The sequence below is a fragment of the Budorcas taxicolor genome, chromosome 10, assembly GCF_023091745.1.
Source record: "Budorcas taxicolor isolate Tak-1 chromosome 10, Takin1.1, whole genome shotgun sequence".
NCBI lineage: Eukaryota > Metazoa > Chordata > Mammalia > Artiodactyla > Bovidae > Budorcas > Budorcas taxicolor.
The window spans coordinates 58,695,118-58,708,432 of record NC_068919.1 but is presented as its reverse complement, the minus strand read 5'-3'; the positions used below and the strand labels follow the sequence as shown (position 1 = coordinate 58,708,432).

The 13,315-nt window shown below is 38.2% G+C and overlaps 1 protein-coding gene across 1 annotated transcript in view; it reads right to left on the bottom strand.

The window, feature by feature from the left end:
• ATP8B4 (ATPase phospholipid transporting 8B4 (putative)) overlaps window positions 1-13,315 on the bottom strand; it is a 284,625-nt gene that overhangs the window by 69,108 nt on the left and 202,202 nt on the right. Inside the window, exon 18 of the mRNA XM_052647369.1 lies at window positions 8,404-8,592. Within this exon, the coding sequence (XP_052503329.1) occupies window positions 8,404-8,592 (189 nt within the window). The remainder of the gene's footprint in view (window positions 1-8,403; window positions 8,593-13,315) is intronic.

Genomic DNA, 13,315 nt, shown 5'->3' with positions numbered 1-13,315 from the left:
TAAAGGACTGACACAATTTAGGACAACTGCTCATGTCACAGCTTCATGGTTTGAACAGTGACCCTCACAAGCTTCATCGAGTCTAAGATTATTATATGCTTTCCACTCAGTTGTACCTTATCTCTAAAAATAGAGTGCCTCATAACAGATGGACATAAATATTGACTACTATTAGTTTAAGAGGATATGAAGTTCAGAGCTTGACTTAAAGGAATAAAATACCACAGTACAATAAATTACTTTTCCCCATAACCTTTTTTTTAATTGAAATATAGTTGATGTACAATATTATATAAGTTACAGGTGTACAATATAGAGATTCTCCATTTTTAAAGGCTACACTCCATTTATAGTTACTCATGCTAAGTCACTTCAGTCCTGGCTAACTCTTTGTGACCCCATGAACTGTAGCCCACCAGACTCCCCTGTCCATGAGATTCTCCAGACAAGAATACTGCAGTGGGTTGCCAGGCCCTCCTCCAGGGGATCTTCCCCACCCAGGAATCAAACCTGTATCTCCTATAGCTCCTGTACTGCACATAGATTCTTTACCACTAAGCCAGGGGGGAAGCTCAGAAGTTATTCACAATTTTGTAGAAGTTATTCTACAATATTGGCTATGTTCCCTGTGCTGTACAATATATCCTAGTGGGTTATATTATACATAATAGTTTGTATCTCTTAATGCCCTATCCTTAAAATTCCCCTGCTCCCTTTCCTCTCCCCACTGGGAACCGCTAGTTTATTCTCTATATCTGTGAATCTGCTTTTTAGTTGTAGCCACTAATTTGTTGTATTTTTTAGATTCCACATGTGAAAGATATTATACTGTACTTGTCTTTTTGTGTTTAACATATCATTTAGCATAATGTCCTCCAAGTGCACCTATGTTGTTGCAAATGACAAAATTTAATTCTTTTTTATGGCTGAGCAGTATTCCATTGTATATGTATACCACATGTTCTTTACTCATTTGCTGATGAACACTGAGGTTGTTTCTTCTAATTTTTAATGACCCTTAGTCAACACTTGATCTAATCCAATTTCCTTCTAGCTTGAATAAACCTAATGCATCCTGGAAACTTTTTTGTATTGGGATTTATCTATGGGTTGTCTTCTCTTCTAAGACCCATGGTCAACTTTCATAGTTTCTAGAACTTGCAATTTTTCTTGTACTCAGCTCTAATGTCCACAGTGGGGAAAATGAGAGAGAAAAAAGTGCAATTTATATCTATTCAATCAAGTGGAAGGAAAACATTTACTCCTAGGAAAGGCTTTCTCTTTCTTTTCTTATACAGCAATCCAATTTAATTTCTCCCACATTTTCTTCCTTCTGTTACCAGAGCTATAAAGTCAAAGTGTGTATATCCTCCACTTGCTAGTAAAACTTCTCTATGACTGTTAAGTCCAAGGTAGGATATTGATTCTCAAACTTCTTGGTCTCAGAACCCATTTACACTCTTAAAACTTCATAAGGACTATAGGTAGGTCCTATCTATCAATATTTACCACATTAGAAATTAAAACTGACAAATTTTATTATATCAATAGTCTTATGACACTAATGATATTAATCAAAATATAATTATTATATAAATAACAATAAACATTACATATTTACATAAATGACACTTTTTCCATAACAAAATAGTTTGGGGAGTGGCAAATGTTCTATATGATTATAGATCTCTTTAATGTCTGGTTTAACAGAAGATGGTTGTATTCTCAAATCTGCTTTCTGTATTCAATCTGCTGTGATATCACATGTCATGTGGCTTTTGTAAACCTCTGTGACATACTCATGAGAAAAAAACTAATGTTTTATAACATTAGCATTGTTATAAAAATACTTTTGTCCTTATGAATCCTCTGAAAATCTTTCAGGTTTTCCTAGGGTTCCCCAGATCACTCATTGAGAATCCCTGGTCAAGGGAAATCACAAACTCATTATGAATTGTGCAAATTCCTTACCATCTCTTTGTCTCACCATCTCAATTTCTATTCTGAAAAAGAGATATTTAAACAACCTAACTTCTAATGCCATTCCAGCTCTACAATTTCCTGATTTAGTAAAGCTTTTCCATATCTGATGCCTCCTCTTAATCCATCATTAACTCCTTTAAATTTGAGTTTGCATAGTCCAATTTCATGGAATCCTGCTTAATTTTACTCACTGAACATTTCTTTTAGCAGCTCAGCTAGTTTTATATCCCTTTTCATTCAAGGCTTCTAGTCAGTTCTGCTAGGAAATCTTTAGGCTAATAAAATCTGTCCTTTCAGAAGTTAGCTTTTTAAAATAAATTAAAAATAAAATAGCAGTTTTAAGTGATTGAGATAACAAATAAACAGAGCCTGGACAAAGGTCACAGATTTTTAATTATATAATATGTTCCCACTGCCTGTCCTTTAAATACTGGTGTTCTTCAGAGATTTACCCCAAATTGACTTCTCATCCCATCCTTCACACGCTCCTTGGGCTGTCAGATTCTTTTCCTGGCTTCAGCTATAGGATGGTTACTCTAAATGTGTATCTCCTGCCTAAATCCATTTCCAGTGCTCCCTTCTGCCTGGACATCTAACTACCAACTGGACATCTCCTCTTAAATGTGCCTGAGCACATTAAACTGAAACTGGATACATTATCACCAATAACTAGTTATTCCTCCTATGTCTCCGTGTGTGTGTGTGTGTGTGTGTGTGTGTGTGTGTGTGTGTGTGTGTGTGTGTCCAGTTTTAAATATCAGCTTCACCATCCACTCAGTCTCCCAAAGCAGTCATCTGGCCATCACTCAAATCTCCTCCCCCTTCACTACCCATATCCAATTGAAACCAAGAGGTCTCTGCCACCTTCTCTCTTTCCTAGATTATCAACTGGTTTTATTCATCCCAGTCCTGTTTCCCTCCAAACTCTTCTATAACACAGCCATCACACGCAGTGTGAATCATCTTCACACTATTGTGTAGAATCCCGTAATTGCTTCCTTTTGCCCTTAGATCAAGTCTGGACTCCTTTACTGTCGTTCAGTCACTCAGTTGTGTCTGACTCTTTGCGACCCTATAGACTGCAGCGTGCCAGGCTTCCCTGTCCTTCCCTGTCTCCAGGAGTTTGCTCAAACCCATGTCCATTGAGTTGGTGATGCTATCCAACCATCTCATCCTCTGTCATCCCCTTCTCCTCCTGCCTTCAATCTTTCCCAGCATCATGGTCTTTTCTAACGAGTCACCTCTTCACATCAGGTGGCCAAAGTATTGGAGCTTCAGCATCAGTCCTTCCAATGAATATTTGATTCCTTAATGTGGCAAAAACAGGAATCATCTAGATCTGCCCCCTTTTAGCCTATTTCCTACCCTGCTTCACCATCTTCTCCTGGATGCAACCACAAAGTAGTTTTCAGTTTCATATTCTACTTCAGCTTCAAGTTCCTAGAACATGGTAGGTACTTAATAAATATTTGCTTGATTGAGTTAAATTATAATTATGCAAAATATGTTATAAGCAGTAGCTATGCCTTAGTGATATAAGGAAAAGAAAAAATTCAGAAATGGCTCCAGGTTTCTGTTGTATGAGTAAATACAACAGTAATACCATGAAGGTTGATGAATAATTCTACATGCCATATTTCAGTTGGGTTAGAAATGCCTGTCACATCTCAGTGTGATTTGTACTTTGATAATCCTTAAAAGGTTTAGAGTTGAGAAACCTTTACGTAAAGATCTTGCAAGGGCTTTACAAGGAGCTACTGTAATTTATTCTTCTTTAATAATTATCTGCCACTTGGCCCTATTAATAACTATCCTTGAATTTTATCTGTTTTTATTTACATAATTAGTAAACATGTAAATAACTATTTACATATTTCCAAAACTATATAATGAGATCTATACACTTCTCAAGGTTTCCTAGATGGTGCTAGTGGGCAAGAACCTGCCTGCCAATGCAGGTGACCTAAGAGAGGCAGGTTTGATCTCTGGATTGGGAAGATCCACTGGAGGAGGTCATGGCAACCCACTCCAGTATTCATGCCTAGAGAATCCAATGGACACAGGAGCCTGACATGCCATGGTCCTTTGGGTCGCACAGAGTTGGACACAACTGAAGCAACTTTGCATGACTACACCCATATACTTATCTATGAGGCATATTTTTTCAGTTCAGTTCAGTTGCCCAATCGTGTCCAACATTTCATGACCCCAAGGACTGCAGCACACCAGCCTTCCCTGTCCATCACCAACTCCCGGAATTTGTTCAAATTCATGTCCATTGAGCTGGTGATGCCATCCAACCATCTCATCCTCTGTCGTTCCCTTCTCTTCCTGCCTTCAATCTTTCCCAGCATCAGGGTCTTTTTCCAATGAGTCGGTTCTTTGTATCAGGTGCCTAAAATATTGTATCTTTTATACCTTCTGACAAAATTACTTACAGAAATCTATTTTTATTTAGAATGAATAAAAACCACTGAATAAATCAGGGCTCTTGCCCCAGAATGAAAGTACCACTGGTACTGAAACTATACATTCATGATTCAATGAATGATTGTCTAAAACAGGCCTGAAGAAGGAGGAGAAGTCCTAGGAGGAGGAGAAGACAGCAACAAATGTCTGAGACTTCATGTTGGGGTGTTTTCCCCACCAAACCCGTGACAATCATGAGTCTGACACTGTTGTTTTTTTTTTGGTCTTATTATCAAACATAGACTTGTCTACCCTAGTGGAGTCTCTCTTTCAAAGTCCTCCTGATTAAAAAACAAACAGAACTGATTAAAAAACAGAACAAACATAAAGCCCCAAGCCTCCATGCATTCTGCGGCGGAACACTACCTTTCTTCATATGGGATCCATTAAGGCAAACATGTGACATTTGTGGTTAGGCTGTGATTTCCCTGTAATAGTGACTGATGCTGGGGAAAAGCCAAAAGCTCCCCTGTGTAGCAATCTTAGGTTTTGTCAACACCCTCAGAGCAAAGAGAAGCCAGTTCTGGGCCAACCCAACATCAATAACACTTCCCTGAAGCTGTAAATAGAAGATAATCCCTGCTGATACAACATCAGGCCAACACCCAGAGCAGCATATGTGCTCATTAGTAACACTGACAATGACTGCCTACAGCTTGCTGTCAGAAAAATAAAAATAAACACCCTCAGATGATGTTTGGTTTTTACCTGCTGAGAGCAATCTCCCAGGGCTAGTTTCCAGTAGTAAGACACCAAAAGTCCTACTGTTACATACACACACACTTTTCAGAGTAAAAATTGATTTAACATGTTGATCAGGATATTCATAAGTTGTAAAATGTTGGGTTAAATGTTATTTAACAGATATTCCTAGAGAACATACTATGTGCTAAGCACTTTGCTTGGCTGTGGGTAGTTTATGAGGTTTAGGGCACAGTCCCTGCCTTCAGGTAGCATGACTTTAACGGGAAAAGTCATGAGTATCACAGGACTGGTATCACACTAGTGCTTCGAACAGGGGGCTCTGGGAAACAGAGGAGAATGTGGTTATTCGGAAAGGAGGAAAAGAATCGAGAGAATGGGTGACACCTGAATCAATATTACCAGATAATTAGGAGTTTTCTGAGAAAGGAAGAGGAGAAGAGGAGAGGTCTACGTTGAAATAGTCCATGCAGTGTGAAAGTGCACAAAGCATGCTGAGTATCTCAGGGGAGAATAGAGTAGTATCTAAGGATCTCTTAGTCTAAGGAAATGGCTCCCAAACTGTGGTCCAAACAGTGACGCAGCAGCAGCAACAACACCTGGGAGCTTGTGAGACATGCAAACTTTTAAGCCCCACCCCAGACCTGCTGAATCAAAAACTCTAGGGCTGCACTTTAACAGCATTTAAAATCTGCATTTTACTTTATACTTATCTTTCCAAATCACATATTTGCCTATCTTCTAAATTACCAGGTGCTTCCTAAATATGATTCAAATTGTAGAAGCCCTAAAATAATTCAATCATATTAAAAGAAAAACAGAAGAAGGGCACGTAAAAAACACTATACGTATGGCTAGAAATACTATCCAAAGTCAGACAACAAACTGGAAAGCAGTGTCTGCAAGCTGCATCACAAAGGGCTTCTCTCCCTAATATATAAGGACGTCTATAAATATAGAAGAAAAAAATCTAGCAGTTCAATAGCAAAATGAGTGAAGAGTACTAACACTGTACAGAAGGAAAATATACATGTATCTCAAGCATAGGAAATCAACTCAACCTCATCCATGATAAAAATGTACAAACTAAAACTACTGTTACATGCCATTTTAAAAATTGACAAAAATCTGAAGTTTGATGTTGATGAGGACATAGGGGTAAAGGCATTCATACTATGGAGGTGGGATTGTAAAATGATATACCTGCAGTGGGTGCAATTTGGCAATAACCATCAAAATTAAAAACATGTTTATCCTATGACCCAACAATCTCATTTCTGATAAACTTTCTGAAATAATTGCACATGTACAAAATGAAATATGTACAAGGCTACTCATTTCAGTACTTGTAAAAGCAAAAGTTTGAGGATAGCATAAATGGGCACCACTAAGGGACAAAATGAAAGTGTTAGTCGTTCAGTTGTGTCCAATTCTTTGCGATCCCATGGACTGTAGCCCACCAGGCTCCTCTGTCCATGGAATTTTCCAGGCAAGAATTCTGGAGTGGGTTGCCATTCCCTTATCCAGGGGACCTTCCTGACCCAGGGATCAAACCTGGGTATCCTTCAGGGAGACCTGGCAACTAGCTCTACTACTACTATACTACTACTACAAGGGACAAAATAAATTTTGACTTAATCCATAAAGTGGAGATTTACATAGTTTAAAATTTTTTAAGTATATTCTTTTATGTACTGATAAGGAAAGAGTTCTTAAATATACTGCTAAGCTATAAAAAGCAAAAATAAATAAATAAAATCTTCATTTTAACAAGTCTTCCTGGTGGTTCTGATGGGAGCTGAAGTTTGAGAGCCAGTTACCTAGGGGCACAAAGCAGATGGAGGTATTAAAAGCATGTGACCTACAACAGGGATAAAGAGGCCAGACTTTGGAGAAAGACAAATCTGGATTCAAATATTTGCTCTGCATCTTACTGGCTTTGTAACAAGATACATGACAATACTGGGAACGATACTTGAAATCGTTGAGCTTTAAATGTCCCATCCCCTGACTGGGGGTGACATACTATTACAAGACTTTAATAAAATATTTGTATAGGGTTCAGTTCACTCACACTGGCATATAGCAAAAGATAGATAACAATTTTAATAAGAACATAGTTGTGACAAAGTTCTCTATTAGACATACAAAATTTGAGATAACTGTAGTATAACCCAGTGACAGAATCCAAGAGAAGCCTGAAAATGTGTATGGAGGCCTCAGAGAGAGACTGAAACTGAAGAGCCATATGGGAAGGACACAAAATATAGGCAGTAGCTGCCACCACATGAGCGGTCAAGATTATCCAAGGAGAGCGCAGAAGAGGAAGGGACACCAACACTGAAGAGTACGATGAAGAACAGTCAGCTTGAAAAGGAGCTTGAGAAAGAAAGCACAGGACGAGGGGAGACCCAGGAGCCAGTGTGGTCAAAGAGGCCAAAAGAGGAGTGTCAAGAGAAGCAGATTAACAGTATCAAATGTCACTAAGTTTAAAGGGATAAAGATGATGATAGAGGATAGATAGATGGACAGATGGATAGTAGACAGATAAGGTGGAGGGAGAGGAGGAGGAAGGGAGGAAAGAAGGAAGAGGGGGAATGTCATTGTACTGGGTAGTTAAGAGGTGATGTCAGACTTCTGAGAAGGAATTCTGTCTTGAAGATTAGAAGCAGAAGCCTGACCCTTATAGGCTGAAAAGAGAAACCAAGATGAGAATCAAAAACTGATCTTGAAAAATTAAGCTGTGACGGAAAGAAGAAAAACTGGGTGGCAAAATCAGTGGAGATCAGAATATGAACAATAAATTTAAGGAAACAAAGATGATCATAGAGTTGCAGGCTGAAGAAAGAAGTCAGTGATGAAGAAGAAAGTGAAGTTACAAGCAAGTGAGAAGAGAATGAGTAAGGAAGGAAAATGGAGGGGAACAGGTAGAACCTTTAGCATTGAAAAGGAACAAGAGCGATTTTCCTCTGAAGCAGAAAACAGACTGAGCAAAATCGTAGCTTGGGGATGCAGGAGGAAAATGGGGAAAAGGGTAAGGTGATGGTGCTGGACACAGAATAAGCACTTATTTCATTAGTTATACTCACTGCTACCGAGTTGAGGCTAAGTTGAGGATGACACAAGCTCAAAAAGTTAATACATATCACAACTCTCAGCACATAACTAGAGTGAAATCATCCTTGAGAAGTTTCCATATAACCATAGTATTATCAAAAGATCGAAAATACTCTCAGCCACCAACCATACCTATGACAGACATCCTTTTTCGGAAATTGTTGAAATCCAAAAAGGCAAGCAATTGATAAGTAACTAGTGTTCCCAATTCTTCTATTGTTATTGTCTCTGGGGTCCGAGACTTAAAGATGAACCCCAAATTTTTTGCAGCAGTCACTAGAGCCCCTTCATCAGGTGACTGGACTTGGTAAATCAGTTCTCCTAAAAGGAAAAGAAACAAGTGGATTACATAACAAAAAGAAACCGATTATTAATATGAAGATAGTAACATTCACAGAACACCAACATCAATTTCAACTCATTCTATAAGACCCAACCCAAGTGTCAGCTCTAGAAATTAGACTTTTTCCACTCACTAACCAGCTGAACAGGCACCTGTCCTGTGAAACTTTCAGGACACCATGCATAACACCATGCATAAGAGCCTTTGTCAGATTACAGGAAAAAAACTCATTCCTGAGCCTGCCTCCCTCCTATGTGGAAAGCGTCTTAGGTCAGAGACCACAACTTTGTATTTTCAGTGACTAGAAACATGCCAAGAAAGTTTTACAAACTAAAACACTTAAAACTCACATAATCCTCATGGCAATGAGGCAGGGATTATTAAAATTATTACAGGCATACCTCAGAGATATTGCAGACTTGGTTCCAGACCACTGCTAAAAAGTATTGCCATAAAGCAATTCACATGAACTTTTTGGTTCCTCAGTGCATATAAAAATTACATTTACATTATACTGTTGTCTGTTATGTGTGCAATAGCATTATATATAAGAATATACATACTTAGTTAAAAAATACTTCACTGCGGAAAAAATGTTTGTAATCTGAGTCTTAGGTGAGTCATAATATTTTGGCAATAGTAACATCAAAAAATCACTGATCACAGATCACCATGAGAAATATATGTGTTTGTCACTCAGCCATGTCTGACTCTTTGTGACCCCATGCACTATAGCCTGCCAAGTTTCTCTGTTCATGGGATTGTCCAGATGAGAATACTGGAGTGAGCTGCCATTTTTTCTCCAGGGGATCTTCCCTAATCAGGGATCGAACTTGGGTGTCCTGCATTGCAGGCAGATTCTTTACCAGCTGAGGCATCAGGTGAAAAAGTTTGAAATATTAAAAGAATTATAAAAATGTCACATAGTGACACAAGTGAGCAAATACTATTAGAAAAATGGTGCCAATAAAATGTACACCCGTGGTGGATTCGTGTCAATATATGGCAAAACCAATACAGTATTGTAAAGTAAAATAAAGTAAAAATAGATTAAAAAAAAAAAACTTGCTCGATGCAGGGTTGGCACAAATCTTCAATTTGTAGAAAACACAATATATGTGAAGTGCAATAAAATGAAGCACAACAAAATGAGGTATGCCTGTATTTCCATTTTATACTGGTAAAACTTATGACTGAAAATGTTATGCGGCTTTTGCAAGATAACACAACCAGACTGACGATGCAGACATCCCAAATTCCTCTTCAGTCTGCTGCTAATGATCATTTTATGAAAATATATCAAAGAAATCCCTTGAAATGTAAGGAATAAAACCAGGATATTAATGATTGGTACCTGATATTGTGTAGGTGCTGGAGTGGGGGTAAGAGAAGAGAAGAGAGGAAAAGAATGAAGTGGAGGAAAAAAATAAAAATACACTTAAAAACCAGCATGAATAAAGTAAGCCCTTCTATATAAAATTATCTTTGTATGTAAAAATAAATTAGAAAAAAGTAGGCACAGCTAGATCCATTTTACTGATTTATAATAATGTCCAAGATAAATTGTTAGGAAAACTGGTTGCATATTAATCTATGTACTAGAATTATTTTTCTGTTAAAAAGAAACTACCTACATATCTATGTGTATATATATATATATATGCATACATGTATAAGCAAGTACAAAGTGTGAAATTATGTACACCAAATGTTAACATTAGTTACCTCTGCTGCTGCTGCTAAGTCGCTTCAGTCGTGTCTGACTCTGCATGACCCCATAGGTGGTAGCCCACCAGGTTCCCCCGTCCCTGGGATTCTCCAGGCAAGAACACTGGAGTGGGTTGCCATTTCCTTCTCCAATGCAATGCATGAAAGTGAAAAGTGAAAGTGAAGTCACTGAGTCGTGTCCAACTCTCAGCGACCCCATGGACTGCAGTCTACCAGGCGCCTCCATCCATGGGATTCTCCAGGCAAGAGTACTGGAGTTGGGTGCCATTGCCTACTCCGAATTACCTCTCTAGAGATTGAATTAAAGTTCAGGGAAGAAATTACTATCTTTGCCTTTATAAATCCTTATGTTGTATGGCTTCATTTGCTATAAGAGGCATAAATTAATTTTTTAAATTAAAAAAATTGAAGCAATTACTTCATCTATTATGAAATGACATGATAACTTCCACTTCTGGAAACATGGTGGACTAGGTTCCAAGATCAATCTCCTATGTTAGAACCAGGTATAGATTCTATAAATAAAAAGCATTTAAATATTTTTGCACGTACCCAGGACTGGCAAGAAAGCAGCAGTTGCTCAGGTCAAAGACTGAGGAACAAAAATACAGTTGGATTAAAGGATGGACATTTTGAAACTAATTGGTTTCCAGTATCTCAGGGCTTCGGTTAGAAAAGACACAGGCCAGGGAAAGAAGTCTAATAGGAGATCACTTCTTAAAACTGAGCACCCTCCCCCCTCAAAAGGATGTTCTCTCAGTATGAAGGTAAACTGGAAAACAGTGCCCATTTTAAGACTGCCTATAAGGAAAACTGTCTATTTATAAGAGAGAAAAAAATATGCTGAAAATTTATAACAGGAAACTGACTTTCATGTGTATTTGCATCCTAAATTCACAGATCACCCAGATATTGTGAATTTAGGTTGCAAATACACATTAGTGACTAAGTGAAAGTCACTCAGTCATGTTTGACTCTTTGCGACCCCATGGACTACACAGTCCATGGAATTCTCCAGGCCAGAATACTGGAGTGGGTAGCCTTCCCTTACTCCAGGGGATCTTCCCAACCCAGGGATTGAACCAGGTCTCCCGCATTGCAGGCGGATTCTTTACCAGCTGAACCACAAGGGAAGCCCAAATAGCGTCTAAAGGAAATGCAAATCATTTCTTGGAGAAACCAGTCTTAGCCTCAGAACCTGAAAAACTTCTACAAATGAAGTCCGAAATAAAATGACCAAGATATAATTAGAACCAACAGAAAGAACAGAGAGAATAATATCCCTAAAAACTTTAGAAATTGAAGTTATCAGAAATACTACAAACAAATATTTAATGGATTTCAAAAATAAAAGAGATAAAATTAATCAGATTGCAAAAAGAATTAAAGACTTAGTAGAAGTCAAAAACAGCAAATTAAATAATACGAGAGAGAATTTGTATATAGGGGAAAAAATTGAGAAAATTCCAGAATATATCCCAGAGGGACAAAGAAAGGGAAAAAATCAAAGAATTATTAAAAGACATAGAGAATAGAGTGAGAATGTTACACACTAAAGATCTATTACAAGAGAGGAAATGAGTCAGAGTCCATACTTGAAGAAATACTATGGCTGAGGAAATTCCAGAAGTGACAAAAGACAACATTCTATGGACTCAAGAATCTCAATGAATTCTCAGCAATACAAATATATTAAAAATTCACACCTTCACTAAGACTATGAAGAAGAAGAAATCTCAAGTCTATGCCCCGACCAGTAACGCCAAAGAAGCTGAAACTGAACAGTTCTATGAAGACCTACAAGACCTTCTAGAACTAACACCCATAAAAGATGTCTTTTACATTATAGGGGTCTGGAATGCAAAAGTAGGAAGTCAAGAAACACCTACAGTAACAGGCAAATTTGGCCTTGGAATACAAACTGAAGCAGGGCAAAGGCTAATAGAGTTCTGCCAAGAGAACACACTGGTCATAGCAAACACCCTCTTCCAACAACACAAGAGAAGACTCTATACATGGACATCACTGATGGTCAACACCAAAATCAGATTGATTATATTCTTTGCAGCAAAAGATGAAGAAGCTCTATACAGTCAGCAAAAACAAGATGGGGAGCTGACTGTGGCTCAGATCATGAACTCCTTATTGCCAAATTCAGACTTAAATTGAAGAAAGTAGGGAAAACCACTAGACCATTCAGGTATTACCTCAATCAAATCCCTTATGATTATACAGTGGAAGTGAGAAATAGACTTAAGGGACTAGATCTGATAGAATGCCTGATGAACTATGGATGGAGGTTTGTGACACTGTACAGGACACAGGGATCAAGACCACCCCCAAGAAAAAAAAAATGCCAAAAAGCAAAATGGCTGTCTGAGAAGGCCTTACAAATAGCTGTAAAAAGAAGGGAAGCAAAAAGCAAAGGGAAAAAGAAAAGATATACCCATTTGAACGCAGAGTTCCAAAGAATAGAAAGGAGAGAGAGGAAAGCCTTCCTCAGTGATCAGTGCAAAGAAATAGAGGAAAACAATAGAACGGGAAAGGCTGGAGATCTCTTCAAGAAAATTAGAGATGCCAAGGGAACATTTCATGCAAAGATGGGCTCAATAAAGGACAGAAATGGTATGGACCTAACAGAAGCAGAAGATATTAAGAAGAGGTGGCAAGAATACACAGAAGAACTGTACAAAAAAGATCTTCACGACCGAGATAACCATGATGATGTGATCACTCACCTAGAGCCAGACATCCTGGAATCTGAAGTCAAGTGGGCCTTAGGAAGCATCACTATGAACAAAGCTAATGGAGGTGATGGAATTCCAGTTGAGCTATTTCAAATCCTGAAAGATGATGCTGTGAAAGTGCTTCACTCAGTATGCCAGCAAATTTGGAAAACTCAGCAGTGGCCACAGGACTGGAAAAGGTCAGTTTTCATTCCAATCCCAAAGAAAGGCAATGCCAAAGAATGCT